General features: G+C 33.5%; 1 protein-coding gene across 2 annotated transcripts; it reads right to left on the bottom strand.

Moving 5' to 3' along the window:
* Nucleotides 1-1,885: 1,885 nt before the first annotated feature.
* LOC117332272 (DNA excision repair protein ERCC-6-like) lies at nucleotides 1,886-18,696 on the bottom strand. 2 transcript variants are annotated; one of them, XM_033891161.1, is made up of 23 exons: nucleotides 18,617-18,696; nucleotides 17,836-18,253; nucleotides 16,307-16,406; nucleotides 15,924-16,038; nucleotides 15,402-15,486; nucleotides 14,783-14,949; nucleotides 13,794-14,235; nucleotides 13,088-13,277; nucleotides 12,544-12,669; nucleotides 11,985-12,137; nucleotides 11,574-11,709; nucleotides 10,989-11,159; nucleotides 10,532-10,708; nucleotides 10,153-10,263; nucleotides 9,732-9,827; nucleotides 9,302-9,517; nucleotides 8,761-8,871; nucleotides 8,148-8,362; nucleotides 6,223-7,283; nucleotides 5,478-5,606; nucleotides 4,843-5,029; nucleotides 4,475-4,550; nucleotides 1,886-4,284 (listed from the first exon to the last, which is right to left on the bottom strand). In XM_033891161.1, the coding sequence occupies exons 2-23, from the start codon at nucleotides 18,143-18,145 to the stop codon at nucleotides 3,766-3,768; spliced, it is 4,893 nt and encodes a 1,630-aa protein (XP_033747052.1). In that variant the 5' UTR covers nucleotides 18,146-18,253; nucleotides 18,617-18,696; the 3' UTR covers nucleotides 1,886-3,765. The 2 variants fall into 2 exon arrangements, with proteins under 2 accessions (XP_033747052.1, XP_033747060.1); XM_033891169.1 differs by lacking the exons at nucleotides 17,836-18,253; nucleotides 18,617-18,696 and adding an exon at nucleotides 17,719-17,800.
* Between the last annotated feature and the right edge of the window lie 79 nt (nucleotides 18,697-18,775).

The following is an 18,775-nucleotide window of genomic DNA, read 5'->3' as shown; positions in this document are numbered from 1 at the left end:
TTTGTTTTTAGATAATCCGGATTTCCGTCTTTAAAAATTTTTTACCTAGTAGACGTAGTGCATAGTAAACGTAGTCATGTAACAGCTGATTTTAATCAGATTGACTTAACATGAACTTAACACCGTCTCAGTAGTTCGTCACGTAAAAATATCGATTTTGGGTCCACTATCGGCCATTTCGGTAATTCAACTCTAACGACAATCGGGCCGCGATTCGAAAATGAATAATTAATTTAAAATTCGGTCAAATAAACCTCTAATATTTTATACATGATACAATCAGGCATTGCAGAACATATATTTTGGTCAATCCTCTGAAAATAATGCCAGTTTATATTATAATTAAGCTCCATTTTTTTTCGTTTCGGTATTTCCAAGTCCGCTTCACGCGTGGTCCGTTTAAGTAAATATTCTCGTCTTTGCCGAAATAAAAACAAGCTATATAATTGTTCATTTTAAACATGACAACTGCCAACCACACGTATCCAAATATGTTATTGTTGATATCATCTGAATATTGCCGTAATTATCTGTCACTTCGATTGTAAACCCCCTGCCAAAGTCATGGAAGAATCGACCAATCAAATTGGTTTAACTTTTGATTTCCGTAATCTTGCAGTTACCTCCCTTACAACAGTAAATACGTTCCAAGTATCGCCTACAACAAGCAATCCCGTGCACATAACAAGATATTATCATTTGCATTTGATTTATTGGTCATTTTCGTCAAAGGAAATTGGTATATGGAAATCGATGACAACGTTAACGCTATGACCAGTCACCCTGACCACAAATGCCACCTAATTGTAAGTCTATACATATGTAAGCTTACAGTTCTTTCTCGCAAACACCGTTAACACGTACAGTATGATACAGTGTATCGTCTCGTATGCCGTTATTGATATATTTCTTTCTCTAAATTATAGAAATACACACCTAGTTGATAATGATGTAACATTCTAGAATATACATATTACACATTTAAGTAAATTGCAGACATATTTGCTGACCTATGCTATACTGTCAGCCGTTTTGGAATGAACACGGAAGAGCAAAACTTTCTAAACATCCGGAGACGAATGCGCCTGCGCAATAGTTGTTTACATAAATATATTGACCTGGAGTTATTCGCAAAGTTCAGGTTCATTTAGTCTTAACATTTCGCTAGCGTTATGCATTTCTCAAATCGTATGCATCTTGAAAACATCTACTGAATATATTTAAACATTTTCGGTAAAACTACTATATAAAACGAAGATGTTTTTGCAGGTAAATTATTTGAAGCGTAAGGCAATGGGGGCAGCCATATTTCATTGTAACAGACAGTAGATGGCGTATTGGTGAATGTGGTTACCAAATATGGTCATATTTCTCAGCCCAGTTCTTGATCGCAATAACCGAACATTAATGTTCGTTTAAAAACCTCACCATAACAGTGGATGTAAAACCTGTTAAATAAAATAAAATAAAATAACTCTAAAGGCATCATCCATAATACAACCTTCTGATGGAATGAGGGGAAGTAACTCTGATAGATTAGCATTAACAAGGTATCACTGAATGATACTAATCCTTTTTTCCTATTTTCCTTTTGATCCAGAAAAGAAATCCCAAGCAAGTGTTCCCTATAAGGAAGTTTAAGCTTGATTGTTCACATGAACTTGAGTTATTGACTGAAACCAATTTATTATTCATAGTGACAGTGGCCTTTGGGAAAAACAATCCCAAGCAAGATGAGGAAGCAGTGTGTGAAGTTAACTTTGAGCTATTCGTCAGAAATGTAATACTGACAGAAGGACAATGGCAATTACAATACATATCACCTACCTATCTTTAACCCGGGGATAATAAGCACTAAGATAATATAAACAAGATGAAATATTTCTTTCTTTACATTTGTTTTTATTCATTGTTTTCTTCTGTAACATTTTTACAGAAAATACTTCTGTTTCATGATGCCAAAGAAATAACAGTTAAATAATATAAAACTTGTGAAATATTACTTCAACTAAACATCATTTTTTACATCAATTATCAGCATTATTCTTCTTCATACATGTATCCTGAAAGAAAAGAGGAAGCACTAAAAACAAAAACATACAAATAGAATGCCAGATTCTGCATAAAATATAACAGCCAAACGTTTCTAGTAACTTATTCAAGCCCTAGTAAACTATTCCTTTTCGCAAAATTTCACCCAATTTTATTAAACCCATTAAACAATGTACTAAATTCGAGACACCAAAATATCTTACCTATGCCAATGGATTATTTTGAAAACTTGTATGTTAATATTTCAATATTATATTTTTCTAAGGACAAAGTCTTATATCAGATACCGGTAATGAAAGATTAACCCGATTTAGAAACTTCTGACAGACAAATTTCTGGCAATACAGATACTGTACATATAGTACATAACATTAAAACAGCCAAAACAATATAAACACAAAAGTACTAATGATGTATATCAAAAGGCTGTTTTGTTTTTATAAAATTGGAGAATTGTTCAAAATTTTTATTTCTTCCATTTCCATCCACCAAAACCTGTTGTAGCTTGGAATGTATTTAACTTGTTATGCCTAGATGCTACATCTGAAATGGTGGTAACTCAGCTATAGCATACAAGGCACATCTGAGTACACAGGACATGGCACAAACATTGCCAACCCTGCCGGCCGCGAACATATATTATAAGAATCTATATATGAAGTATGGAATTTATTCAAATATGCTGCCATATAACATTGTGAACTGTTGATTTTTCATTTGCAGTAGTTCAACTTGAATTGGTCACAAGTTCTTTCAACAAATTATGATGGAATACAATTGAAGCAGTTTTCACAGATATGCATTTATATATATATAACAAGTATACACATGTATGCAGTCTAAACTGACAGGGACGGAAAATGTTTTGATGCCATAGAATTTATCAATACACATACTCTACTGGGTACTACAGACCAATACAAAGTTAATAAAGATCAAATCTGCTAAACAATAAATAATGTGATTCCCTGATTTGTTTTCGATGATTTATCTAATTTATCAATAAACAATACAAATAAATGTATAAAAGTTGAAAAAAGCAGAGGTGACAACCTATCAATGGATTTTGAAGAGACACTAATTTGGCATTGTGTAGTTGTTGAAAAATAGTAGGAAAATGGCTTAGTATATGATATGATAGTTAAAATGTCAATGAACAGGAAGTTTTAAAACCTATTCTAATAAGCACATATACCAGTATTCATTTGTTCATACCATTTTCAAACTTCTCTTCTTTTAATTCTGTTTGTAATGCCCCACAGAAAATTCCTTATGAACACACCAGTAGGTTAGAAAACCTGACTAATCCTACAATACACTGCTGCCTTTTTCTCAAACACACAATCTGTATAAGCACACATACAGACACTCTCAAAACACGCGGATCATATATTTTACACGATAATTCAGATATAAATATACATTGACACCCATTTATACAAGAAAGCAGTGTACCCTCATTACTTCAGCCTCTGGTATTGTATTACATAATAACAATAGAGATTCAAATATATATTTTGGATCTGCTTTGCTTTATAATTCTTCTGAAGTTACATTAATTTGGGACATAATTGATGCTATACCTATAGCTAGCCTTCTGTCATGTGATTCAGTCGAGACCTGGTGTCCAGGTGAGGGTTTCCACTTTATCCAATTGCACAAACATATTGCCATTTATTCAGACACTTACACTCATATCGGTTCATACAAAAACTATCTGAACTCGTTTCTTAACTTCCAGCTTCCAACATCATGCTTCTTTTCATAGTCACAGATTTCCTGAAGCATTGCCTTAAATTTCACAGATTCTACTTTGGGCAGTTTTGGTCCGAATTCTGCCAAAATTTCATCAGTCGTTGCCTCCCCTATTAGGTTACACTCAAACATGATAAAATTACGAATGTCTGTGATCAGTTTGAATGCTTCAGGATCTGCAGCAGTCCCATCATCCTCTCTATCCTCTGCCGATTCCCGGGTTCCCTCGTTCCGCTGCCGCATTCTGCTGAGTAGTTCACTAGAGGTCATCATAGATGCTTCTGAAGTGTCTGTCGCAATGTCCTTCACAACATTTCCGGCAAATGAACCATCAAAATGATGCTTAGATGGGGCATCTGAAGTTGCTGTACTTGACGGTGCTGTACTTGAAGGTGCTGAGCTTGAAGGTGCTGAGCTTGAAGATGCTGTACTTGAAGATGCAGTACTCGAAGCCATGCTGCTCTCTATTTTCTTCACCTTTGATTAACAAGAAATATCATAACAGTTTATTTAATTAGAATACAAGATGAAAAGGTACTTTCACATAAAAAGGCAACTGATTCTTATCATTGATATGCTGAATTAAAAGTGACATAACATTATACTGCTAAATAAAACTTGCATTTTCTGTACATGTAAGTGACCCATAACAAGTACATGTACTTACTGGTACTGATTTTGATGTATCAGGTTTTGAGGATTTCTCGACCAACAAACTGTTTTTCTTCTGTCCAAATCTCGGCCTGCAGAAACAGAGAAACATTACAGAACATGTTTACCTAACAAGATGATCAGAAAATTTCACTTGATCATTTGATCTAAAACGTATCCAGATTCTCAATGTGCAATCTAAATTCTTCACTTCTCCAAGCGTTTGGATTTAAAATTAACATTTTTTTCCATGTATCTAACACATGTACTATATCAAATTATCCTTTTCTCCATGCTTCTGTAACACATAAAATATCTAATACAATACATGTATATCTTATATTTCTTGATGCTTCTATGTTTTTGGACTACATGTATACTTACTTCTTAATAGCACCTGATTGGCCAGTCCAGGTTGGCACACCAGAGATTGCAGAAGAGCATTGTGACCTTGACCTTTTCAGTGCTTTCATGGCTTCCTTAGCAACACGGTCAGCTTCCACCTCTTCAATCATGTAGTCATGTTTGCTAGAATCCATGATCACGTCATGCTTCATTGCACTCTGTATTCCTGGCACAATATAAGTTTAAGTTTAGGTCCCGTTCCAGACTAGTTTGTGAAAACTGTATTTCCAAAAAAATGTGTGCTCTACTTTTCTACTGAAAACCCAACTAAAAGAATGTTTTTTTATCACCCAAGCCTAAAAATGAACTTGAAATGGAGATCTTTATAAACTTAACAAAAACAATTGCTTCAGCTTCTGAACCATGATAAACTCTTAACAGTACAATCTATTTCATTTTTTTTTACTATTTTATACAGCCTAAATATTTCTCAGCTTTTGGATTCTAACAGTCTATAATTGACAATCGCTATATGTTCAATTGTTCTAATTAAAACATTTAAAAACTCCTTTCATTTTAGCATTCCTAATACCTAAGTTCAACTCCTTTAGATCTAACTACAAAGAAACTGAAACAATAACTTCAACAATAAAAAAGACACAAACAAACAATACCTGTTTTCTTGAACAAGGTCTTTAGAACATAATCATCCATCTTTTTTCCTTCCTCCTCAGTGTCTTTTGTTTGGTTTGCCTTGTACTCATCCTGTTTGACCAAATTTGGGATCCTTTCACCCTCAAACACTGCAATGCCACAAAGTATTTTTTATAAATAAATTGTACCATAATTGTAATAAGATAAAGATTATTTTTTAAAGTTATTTTATATTTGAAATGTTAAGATTTACTTTGGTCCAACCTTAAGCTTTCAGTATGGCTATATTTAATGCTATTTAACCTACATTATTAAATAAAGTGAGGATACACTTTATCTTTACCATATCAGTTTAATTGTGACAGTTTCAAAAAGTTATGTTGTAAGAATTGCAGAGTCATCAAAAAATACATTTTGTAAGTGATTTTAGATTCATACACAAGTGTACAGCTGATGTTCATTACAAGCGTATCAATTTCAGATTAGAAACACTACTTATAATCATCAGTTTGCAAAGGTGTGCAGTCTCGAGCAGTATAATGTCTACAATACACACATTAATTATATCCTTATTTCTCAGTGTGCTGGGAACATTAAAAGAATTCATTTTAGAATATAAAAATGGCTTTTATAATTAATGCTCTCTAAACTGAATGAATTCAACATTACGATTAACAAGATACCGTAGAATTTGGTCATTCATACTGTGATACACATCTGTATCAAATATGAACTTAAATTACATAAGTGAATGTATCAACATACTTGCATCCCGGTGTTTTCGTTTTTTATGTTTCCTGCTGCTGTGGTGTCTTTCCTCATCCCCTTTCCTGTCGTGTCTGTGCCTGTGTTTATGTCTTTTCTTGTGATCGCCATCGGGACCTTCTCTTGAGGAATGTGCAGCTCCTTTACCATCATCCTTGTGTCTGTGTTTCTTGTGCCTCCTCCTATGATCCTCATCCATTCCTGATAATCTTTGTGCAGCTCCGTTACTGTCATCCCTGTGGAAGGATGAAGCAGAGGCTGACAATGCTTCATCCTCCTTATGACCTTTGACCCTATCACGTTGCCTTTCCCTATGAATTTTAGGTGCCCCTTCAGTACCAAACTTTTTCTGGAGGTCCTGCTTTCTTTTGAGTATCTGTTCCAACAGCTGTGATTGGATCTGTCCACCCTTGTTATGAGAATGATCAGATTGGTCATGCTTTGGTTTGGTATTTTCTTCAGTATGACCTGGTCGGGAGCCACTACCAGGTCTAGACCCAGATCCTGAACTGCTTGATCTCGAGTCACCATCATTATGAAAACTTGGCTCACTCTTAACTGTGACCTCTTCTGTGCTACTCGTTCTCCCACGACCTTTCTTTACTGACCAATCAGATGCTTCGAATCCCCCTTCCTCCTCCCCCTCCTCCTCCTGTTTAATATCCTGTCGTAACTTCTCAGCAAGGGCATACATTCCTTCCATCTCCTCTTCACTGTCTCCACCATCCATTTGCACCTCCAACGTTCTCCTCTCTCGCTCCTCTTTTTCTTTCTGTTTTTCTTGTTCCTTCACTCTTTTTTCCTTTTCCGCTAACATCACATCAAATCTGTTGGTTTTGCTGTCCTTTTTGACCCGATCATCCTTGCTTTTGCCTTTCGACATTAACGAGCTGACCTTGACCTCTGACCCTGTTCCAGCAAATAGAGCCCCTGTTTCTGTCGGCTCTCGACCATCTGCACTTCCAAGCTCAAACAATTCATATAAGTCATTGGATTTGAAAAATCGTCTCTGTTTGGGGTCCTTGAGCACCCGATTGGTTAGAAACTGCTTGAAGATTTGTCTAGTGAAAATGAAATTATGGTTCAATGTCACAATATTTCAATCAAAACAGCTGGAAACATATTTGTTCTGCAGCATAGATTCATTCAAGTTTGCCATTTACTTTTATTGGGAAAGATATATTTCTATGTTACTATGATTATTGAAAAATATACAATTACATTTTCTGTGCTTTTTTTCTTAAGTATCAATCTTAAATAATAAAAAAAAAATTGTGTATATTTTTGAAGACTAATTTTTTTCAAATCATAAAGCATAACAAGCTATATTTTTATTTCTTATTGAAAGACGCTGTGTCTAGGGTTTCGATATAACATGTTTGCCTACAAGCTATATTTTTATTTCTTATTGAAAGACGCTGTGTCTAGGGTTTCGATATAACATGTTTACCTACAAACTTTGGTGTAAAGATTTGAAATGTGTTCTTTCCAATACCATAGCCAAAACATTTCAGTCTCATCTCATCCACAAATTAACCTTACACATTACCACTTAGTATGGTATTGACCTTCCTCGTACCTATCCAAAATGTTTGATTTCCACCCGGGCTTTCGTAATTAGCAATTTCAGAAATCAAATAACATTTCCATGAAATTTTAGGGGTCGAAACATGTTACTTTGGATCAAGAATAAAAACTCATTTTTGGATGTCATTATATATCCTTAAAGATGAACTGAAAACACTACTTACTCTAAACTTAAACCCTATTAAAAACATACCGACTCACTACCTCACCCAATATACATTAAGCCCAACCTATTGATGTGGTAAGTGTAAGAAGATGCTGAAATACATAGCTCCACACCCTGTCCCAATCCCCTCCCCCACATCCCCAAATATTTGGTATATTGGTATGATACTGACCTGTGATAGATTTTCTCCTCTATAGTTCCAGTAGTCACCAGGCGGTAGATGGTCACCTGTCGTTTTTGACCTATCCTCCATGTTCTCTCTCTTGCCTGGGTGTCAGTACTGGGATTCCAGTCAGGATCAAAAATGATCACACGGTTTGCACCAATCAGGTTCACACCAAGTCCACCCACTCTTGTGGTCAACAGAAATAGATAGACCGAGCTATCCTGTGAATCAAGAAATGAGATGATTATTTCATTTAAATATAATGTAAAAGTGGTTATTTCTACAAGGGACTTTGATAGGTAAACTAAATTAGTGGGGGTTATTTCTGCAATGTTTTCTTTTGCACCTATTCCATAAATATCAGATACATCACAAAATAGTATGTGTGGGGGAAATTTTCAAGGCTGAAAGCTGAACAGTCTACATGTACTTAGTCATTGTTAATTGCATACAAATATGTATTCATAAATAGTCTTTTTCCACCTGGTATAGAATTAAAATCTACCATTTGTATCAAGATAATATTCAACTGATAAGTGCATTAATATATACTTACATTGATTCCTCTATGATATGTTCAATCAATTTGAGAAAATTAGATCCACATAAAAAAATCTACCTTGTTGAATCTGTTGATGAGACTTTGTCTCCCCGAGATAGCTGTCCCTCCATCCATCCTCAGATAAGTATAGCCTTCCTTCTGTACAAACTTCTCCATGATATCCAGCATCTAGTGCATACAATAAAACTTTATTCAACAAGGTGCAACAATATCAACAAGGAAAAGCTTTTAACTATTTCCTGCACTTAATCAAAGTTCCAACCTGGAGTTAATTGTGTGTTTGACCATAAGATATGGATTATTTTGAACAGTTTTTTATTATCATAGTTACCCCATCCTATCCCTTAGTACGAGACTATTGATTGGAATCATCCTGGGTTTTTTTTTTGTAATAGTGTATATTATGAAGCACTTTATGGTGATGTCCTTCACACATGGCTTAAACTAATTTCTCTTTTACAAATTGTTGTTATTTTGAATCAAATTTTGAAACTTTTTTTGTGAAAAAATTGTCCGAAACCTCCAGTGCATCTGATGAAGTGCTATAGCAATTAACTTGTATCATACCACTAGCTACTCTAAGACAATATTTACTTACAGCTCTACTCTGGGTGAAGAACAGAGCCCTGTGTCCCTGTTTCTTCCACAGTTTCAAAAGAGACTCCACAACAATCATCTTCCCAGATCGTGACTTGTGACCAAACTGAAGGTCCACGTCATCTCCTGCCTCCTCCCCAATGTAGAGACGAGGCCCTCCTGTACACAGGTCTGGATGGTTACAGATCTTCCTCAGGGAAATCAGACCAGCAAACACCTGTCACAAAATAGTTTCCATAGAAAAACATACCATTTAACTTAATTCATCTTGTGTAAATAGTAATGCTTATAGAATGAAATGAAATACATTGTGCTGAATAATTTTAGACAGCTTATAAGTAGACAAAATCGTCAAAACAATATTTCTGTTAACTATCTTTAAAGCTTTTTCCACATTATCTTTTGTGTAAGTTTGAAGGAGGACGACTAACCTGGAACTTGCCCGAGAGTATAGCCTGACATTCACGCGACTGTAGATACTCCATGTACACTTGTCTCTGTTCTTCTGATAGTCGACAGAACAGCACCTAACATGAATGAAATAAGACATGTCATCACCAAATCAGTTATAAAGTTTATATGGTAGCGAGGACAAGACTACAGTATGCAGTATCATGTTGAAAAATGATGGATTCACTATTAAACTAAATAAGAAATATATATTTCTATATCAATTCAAACATATTTTGTCCTTTTTCATCAACCAAAATATATTCAAAATTGTTATATATCATCTCATATTGGCAACTGATCTTACTAGAATTCATTGTTTACCTGGTATTTTCCTCCTCCATCAATTTGTCCAAAGGTAGTCATAGTACTAATGAACACAAGAACCTGTTAGATACAAACCTGTTCATTCTTGTGTGGAAGATCTATTTTTACGTCAGCCTTCATGCGCCTCAATAGGTACGGGTTGATGGTATCTCTTAGTACACATGCACACTTGTATGCTGTCATCACCTGATATGCAACAACATTTTACTTGACTAACCAGACTCATTTGTGAAAGTTGATTTTTTTAGAATTAAGATATTAACCAATTTTCATTAAAAAAACAATGAATAATTAATGAAATCAGACAGTATTTGGCCAACTTGGTTTAGAAACACCAATATTTTCTCCTTTTTTAAACAAACATTAGTGTTAAGTTTTAATAAGCTTTAATAATTTCTATTCTCGTATATATATCAAAAGTCCCTACCTACAAACCAATAACAACAATAAATACCTGAACTTCTGTAGCATTAGAGTAGCCACCCTGTACAATAGGTACTGAGAAGTGGGCCATGAAATCTGGCAGGGTACCAAGTTTCCCTGGAAACACAAAGTCAAACAGGGACCATAACTCCTTCAGGTTGTTCTGTATCGGTGAACCAGACAGGATGATTCTGTGGTAAGTCCGAAACTGTCAAATACAAAGCAAATTATTCTGTTATTCAAATTGTTTAGTAGGATGTTTTATGAAGTATGAATAAATTCTGTAAATATTCAAGATCAGGAATAATCATGATCTATAATTTACAGTATACCTAAAATAACACTGATAAAGCACCTTTTTAAAACTCCAACAAACATCTAAACATCACTAGAGCAATTGAGCTAACAAGTCGGCACTCAATTCACCATTTTTCCTGCACACTAGCCTCAGTAGGTTTATTATATGTAGAAATTGTGAGGGTTCATACCTGCTTTACAGCAACCGTGACCTGTGCATCTGGGTTTCTGATTTTGTGTCCTTCATCCAAAACCACATAGTGCCAGTTATACTTGGTAAGAAGCTCCTGGTGGATGACTAGTGTGTTAAAAGAGGTGACCAGCACCCCACGATCCTTCACAATGCTACGCACAAGCTCTGCCTAAATAAATCCAATGTCAAGTCAGACAACCTCAATGATAGTCCATACACACAAATAAAACAAGTGCTTTCCTGTTACATGATTATTTGAAAACAACCTATAACAAGTTTCATAAAAGATATCTTAAAGTTGTTATAATAAAATTAGTTGTTCATTTCAGTGTAGAAATACATTTTTGAAAGTACAGATTTTGCCCAAATCAAATTTATGGTCATTTTCTTTTTCCAAATTAAATAAATTCAGCTGTTCAAAAAAATATAATGTTAAAACTTACTTTTTACATATGTTTTTAGGATATTTTTTAAAATATGAAAACTGCACTACAAGAGTGCACAATAAGGAGGACTTTCTATGGATTACATGTATAAGATATGTATAAGGAACAGATCAAAACAGAATAGGCATGACAGTTACCTCTGTACAAGTGTAAGAGCCGGAGGAATGTAGGATGGCCACGCGAAACAATGGCCACCAGGTGTGGAACTCCTTTACCCACTGGTACATCACAGTAGTGGGACAAACAACGATTGTTGGACCAAGACCATGGAATCTATGGTATCACAGAAATACATACATGTACAATACTATAGAGCCATTATTCTCAGATATTGAAGAGTAAATTTATCTAAGACATTAAAGAATATTTATTTTTAAATAATATTCTATCAAAACATTATAAAATTAGACTTCTTACAAATGACCATCAGATAACCAAAATTCCAAATACCAATTCTAAGAAGTAGCCACAGAAATATCTTCAAATTCAAAATACAAAATTCTCTAAAGGCACAAATTCACAATACAGAATTCTCTAAAGGTACTTACTTGAAATTTTTATCTTTTAGTTTGCTATGCCTGAGTGCAGCCAGAAAGGCAATCATCTCTATGGTCTTGCCAAGTCCCATTTCATCCCCCACAATACCTCCAGCCTGCTGGCCATGGAGTTCCCACAACCAACTCACACCTGTCTGTTGGTACCTTAAGTTCAAAGTTAATTCATTACTTTATCAGAGACATAATCTCAAGAAAACCACGGTTGGCATCCAGTTCACAAAACAGAGTAATTTGTATCTGGTAAGAGAATGCTTTCATCATGGCTACAAAGAACTGCACAGATTTAAAGCTTGTTCAGTGAAACAATACTTATCTTTACTTCCATTTACAAAGAAAACCTGCTTCTAATATTTATATCATCAAACATTCATGGCAGTACAAACTGTGGAAAAAATACTTTCAGGAGCATGGGTAGTAATAAATAAATTAAACTATATTTGTAGCAGTATTCATCTATATTCTTATCTTAGAAACAAATCATAGGTTCATTTCCACAAATAATATGTGATATTATTATGTAAATAGGATATATGTTTGCTTATCATCTTACTTGAATAGCTTTGACCAGATTCGTCCTGGCACTCGAAGACCTCCGTCAAGTTCATGGTCTTCCTCATCATTTTCCTCTCTATTTTCGACCCTTTGCATCCTTGCTCTTTCTGCTTTATTGAATTCTCTGAAATGAAGGATTAAAACACACTTTTGAAAATGCATTTCAGAAATCTACAAAAACTCTGATAAAAGCATTAATTTCTTTTTTACTAAAAATATCTGCTATTTTCTTTTTGCCATTTTGAAACCTCTGAAAACTCAATCTTGAAGTTGCCTACTCTTTCTTCCTTCTCCATATTCAAAAATTCTTAAAATACTGCTGTGTCTTCCAATCTATTCAAAATGTGCATGTGGAAACAAAGCTTTCCTTAAACAATTCTGAAAAAAGTAAAATATTATATAATTGTACTTTTCAAGGATGTCAAAGGCAGATATAGTTCTGATGGTATAAGTGGTATATTTTTGGTTTGAACATTCTTTTAAAATGAACATACAGTATCATTATTCCAGTGTGTATAATCATTGTGTTCTTTAAGACTGACCTCATTCTGTCATCATAGTCCTCTTCACACCCATCGTCTATGACCTTTTCCACTCTCACATCACTACTGAATCGTGGTTTACTTGCGGTTCCTCCATTGTCTGAGTCACTATCACTTTCACAATACTTTGGAGGCTTTTTGGGTCGACCAAATCCTTTCTTTTGAATTTTTTTCTTTTTCTTCATTCGCTCTATTTGAAATAAAATGTCATTGTAAAATATTTTACAATAATTACATTTATCTTCAATGATGATGAAAGATATTCAAAAATATATTTAATTTACCTAATACATGTTCCATGAACTATAATAAAAAATATTCATACCGGTATGTTAAAAAGTACTTACCGGGTATTTAAACTAAAAATATTCACAGGAAAACCTGCAACTGCATAACTTCCTTGTGCCTCACACATGTATATCATTGGGAGATTGATTTTGTTCAGTTAAATCAAGTATATCCTTTGCGAGTTCTTTGACATCAAAAAACAACTACTGTATAGTGGGTCATATTCATAAATATAGCACAAAAATTAATAACCAGCGAATATTTATACCATGAATTATAGATATAAATTCTATATACACAAATATGAATGTTTACAAGGAGGTGTTGCAAAACATTTAATACCCCACAAAATTAAACTATACAGAACATGTAGTTTGCTTTAAAACCAAGAGTATGATCAATGGAAAACAAGGCCTACCCTTCAATTCATGGTCACTCAGATCACTGGGCATGGCTAACTCTTGTTCATTTGGCTGATATTCATCGCTAGAACGACCTACACCTTCCTCATCACTCATGGCTGGATCCTCACTGAAGTTACGATTCAATCCAGGGAATTTCGCCTTGCTCGATTTTAAATGGCTAAAGTCTGCTCCTTCAACATCATCTCTGTAATGTTTTTTATCTCTTTCATCAAACAGATTTTTTCGTTTTGATTTACATTTGCCTTTTTTCTGATCTTCATCTGAGGTAGATTTCTCCGGCTTCTTTTTCTTTTCAGATTTTTTAGAATCTTCGGAGAGATTTGCTTTCATTCTCTCAAGTTTTTTATTCAATTCTGACTGAACCTTGGCAGCTGGTTTCTTTTGAGATATCCTTGAGTGGTCTTTGTCTATGAAGAACTGGTCAAATGAAGAGTTCTGTAGAAACCATAAAAATAATTTAATTTTAAATTCTATCAAATGATTTCTAATGGAGATACTGAAACCTAATATAATAAATCCACTAACTAAATTTAAAATAGAGTGTGCAGTGGAACAATAAAGGTCAATGCAAAAGTGGAATATAGATCTCAGGACAAAAGAAAGTTTGTACCGAATAGAGAGGCAGTGCCATACTCATAATAATCCAGTCAAATTTTGATACAATAACGTAAAACAATGCCAAGATAATAAGCTAATCATATAATTTGTTGTTTTTTTTACAGAAAATTTGCTGAAAGTTAAAAATAGCTTTTTGATGATCTGTTTTTTGAGATGAAGTTTAGTTTTCCCAATAATTAATATAAATAATTTACAAATCTCAGTAATTAATCTAACAAAAGTCATTGAAGTATCAAATTTTTGGTAAAATTCTGTTTAATTTCACTTCTGAATATCAAATCAATACAGAAATGCTTCAAACAATCAAGTTTAGATTTTCTAAAGTAATATAAAAACCAAATCAGAAAACAAATGTAGATTTTACCTGTGTTAATGAAATAGATGAAGTTGTCTTAACTGATGAGGAGGTAGGTTTTGCTACAACTGTCCCAAAAGGTGTCATTTCTCCCAGACGTATCATTTTTTCACGCTCAGTTTCCTTTGAAGGTCCAGCAGTTAAACCCAAGACCTCATTTAAGTTGAAATTTTCACCTGTAGAAATAGTTAAAAGCTGCATTAAATAAACCAAGCTGTTACGAATTCCATGCTACCAAAGAAAATTGTTTAATGATAAATGATTTTTTGTGATAGGAATAACTATGCTATTACAATTTAAGATATGGTGAGAAAAAAAAACTACCATTGATTGACGCTTTTTGCATCTTTTTGTCAATCAAAGCATTTCGTTTTACTTGATTCAATTTAAGATAGGAAATCACTAGGACTTCTTTTTCAAAATGGACCTAGAGAATGTCTCTAATATCTCGTTTTTAATCAACAATTTAACAAGTCATTTTACCAGGTTATGATGTCTATAAGTTTCAAATATTTTAGAATCTAAAAGCAGATATGAAATTTCATAACACACAATTTTGTGCATGTTTAAAGAACAATTGATTTCCATTAATTAAATTTTAGAATTTATTTTTATTTTATAAACTTACACTCTTCCTCATCCTCCGTTGATGCTCCAGGTAGTTTACGAAGGAGTGACTTGTGTTTGGCCTGCAGTGTCTTCATGTGACTTATCTATTAGGAAGGAAATCATGTATCTTTTGGAAAAATTGTACATGTACACTTAATATTAGATTATGTAAGTAACAAAATTATTGTTAAGCCATATCCTTAAACATACAACACTATTATTTCATATATATATATAATATATATACTGTACCACTTTAACAGGTGCATATTTTTTTTTAAATTTTAGATGGTTCTGTGGAATTGAAACACAATTATATCACCCTACCATTGATTTAAAGAAAAAAATGGTTTCTTTGCGTGTTATGTAAATAACATCTTAGATTTGGTCTTATTATTTTCAGTACAATGACATAAGGTCATGACTTAATTTCACAAAACTATTAAAACTTATCGAAAGTAGCATTGATGTTTCTATTTGTACATTCAACATTTAACAAGAGGGTAACAGACCTTATTCTAACCTGATCCTGTATACTGACCTTGTTCTCCTTCTGTCTGCGGACAGAGTCAATTCTGCGTTTGGTGTAGTCTGACTGACCACTACTGAGACTTGTCAAAACTCTCTCAATGTCCAACATTTCCTGTTTGACCATCCTAAAGGTTAAACAAAATTTAATTTACATTTGATTTTGATTTTTGTAAACTTTGCATGAAATTCTAAAGGAAAACTAAACCAATTACAACACGGTCTTTTCAACTATCCTGAAAAAGTGACATTCATCATCATTAGCATTCTCTAACTAAAACTTATTAGATTATAAAAAATCAGCATTCTCTAACAACAACTTAGATTATAATAAATCTGTCTATCAAATTACACATTGTAAATATACCAATAATCAACAAATTGAGATAAACTGACTTGATATCATCTTCCACTGCTTTTATTTGCTTCTCAATGATTTTCCGTTTCCTTTCCTCTTCCTCTGCTGCCAACACCTGGTCTACCTGGGCCATCACACCTGTGGTAAAAAACAAAAAGCAAGTTCATTTCACATTAGAAAAGGAATGGTTGCCATGTCACATAAAATATCAAAAAGGTAATTTTCTACAAAATTTTAGGTTCTTCAATTCGATTTTAATTCTGCTTTTATGATTAATTTATATACATTGTAATTACAATTTTTGAATGTTCATCAAGCTTTTCAAATATATATACAAATCCAAAATATCATGTATACTTTCTGGTTGCCCAAGTTTAAGATCTCTTCAATGCAAAATAAACTGTATAAGTCTTCATAATGTCTAGTGTCAGGTACAAATCCAGAATGATTTTGCGCGCATTTCATGTGTACTTTAATTTGCCCTCCACTAAAATGGACCAAAATTCCACATTTTCTGCTTGAAATTTCTCTTTTCCTCACAAATAAATTTTCTAACGGATAGCCCTTTCTGTTCATGTGGATATATTGAAGATAATTTTCACTTTTCATTCATGTGCAAAAAATTTATTAATCAACGTAATCAGTATATTCAGTTTAAATTTTGATCTGAATACTGATATTCTATTATCAGGAAACCCAGACTTATCAAATGAAGAAAATGAAATAATAATTGAAGCTGTACAGAATTTTATATTACATTCCAAAAGGTTCGACTAAATATTTATGAACTACTTAGCTTCATCGTAATTTATCCACATCCCCATCAACATCATTAATTAACATAAATAATTTACATAATTATACATCCAAGTATTTTATTCTCCAATTAGATTGCTATAACATAGATTTACTTGTGTTCCACCACTGTTCACCACTTTTCACCATAATTTACCTTTTTGTCAAAATAATTATTTTCTGTTTATTATTATGAATCAGTATTTGTATCTCGACCACCACACTAATCACCAATATGCCAACCTTAGAGGAAAATAGATTAATATAAGCTTTAAGCTTGTTTCTAGATACCTCACCAATGTACAATTTGCAATGTATATGTACACTTGTATTGAATATAAATAAAAATACTGTTCAATACATTTTCAATATCAATAAAAGGTAATCACTTATCACTACGAGTTATCATAAAGTTTTTTTTAAGTAAAATGCTAATAATACCATCAAATGCTCACACAATGTATCATTTCACATCTTTTTTTTGAAAAATTCCAGTAGGGTATGCATCTTATAGCTCAGGATTCCCTTTTGATTGCGCAATTGATAACTCTATACAGGTACTCCCCCTGCATTCCTACAGGGGGGCTACTTCCCCTAAAATCTAAATCATTCCTAAGTGTTTATTCAGACCACAGGAATTTGAGTTAATACTCACTTATTATTCAACAGGAGCATCATACCACCTGCCTTGGTATACAGTATCTAGTAGCAACTTATTCATATAAGTGTCAGCCACATCTCTCTTTTTTTTTTTTTTTTTTTTCAAAATCACCTTGTTCAAAGTCTTCCTGGTTGAAGACATCCAGTCCTAAGCCTTCAAGTTCCGAGGACTCCTGGACATCATTAATCTGAGCAGCTGGGATCAAGGCTTTGTTAACATGGAATTTACCAGGTTTCTCCGATACTTCTTGGTCACCTTCCATCTTTATTTCTCTAGATGCTGACCCATCATCATTATTTGTTCCTACAGCCTCTGAACTCTGGCTAAAGCCCTGCAGTGTGTCGCTGTCATTAATTCCATTTGGTATTTTAGTGTTTTGGATACCTAAATCATATGCAGTATCCCTTTTAGGGTCCTCCATGTTGTCGCTAACTTCAAAGCTTGTATACTCAAAACAAATTATTTGTTCTTCAACTCAGGTAAACAGCATACTTATTCTGTTTTCAGACTTCTTGTAGTTCCATCAGCACTGCACATGAAAAAGAAACATCATATACTTTACAGGAAGTGTAAAAGAATGTATAACCATATTTTTCACAGAATACTGAATATAAATACCAATTATCAGTATTTTATTTTCCTTTTTATTTCATGTGTCATTTTGTGATGGCCAATATGAGGTAAGTTTACACCTGTTACCTGCAATCAAACCAAGAGAACTTAGTAAACACTTTAACGTTACATATTTTCCCACTTATACAGTCGCGTAAGGTCTAATATTTTGTTTGAAATAGATAAAAGTTCTTTACATATGCTGATAATATAAAATAAACAATATTTCCACGATAAAATTAAAGACGATATGGGTTACTATGATAAGCAAAGAGCGTACATGCTTATCCATAAACAGCTGACAAAGCAATGGGCTTTCTATCGGCTGCTTTTTTCATGTTATTACACAACAAAACGTCGTTGATGTAAGCGACATAAATTATTTCCTCTATGAAATATAGAATCAGAAAAGATATTCAAACACTAATAAAACGTGTTA

Source organism: Pecten maximus, chromosome 1 (assembly GCF_902652985.1).
Source record: "Pecten maximus chromosome 1, xPecMax1.1, whole genome shotgun sequence".
In the NCBI taxonomy this organism is placed as follows: domain Eukaryota; kingdom Metazoa; phylum Mollusca; class Bivalvia; order Pectinida; family Pectinidae; genus Pecten; species Pecten maximus.
Note: the sequence above shows the minus strand (reverse complement) of the source record. Positions and strands in the feature narration are given on the sequence as shown.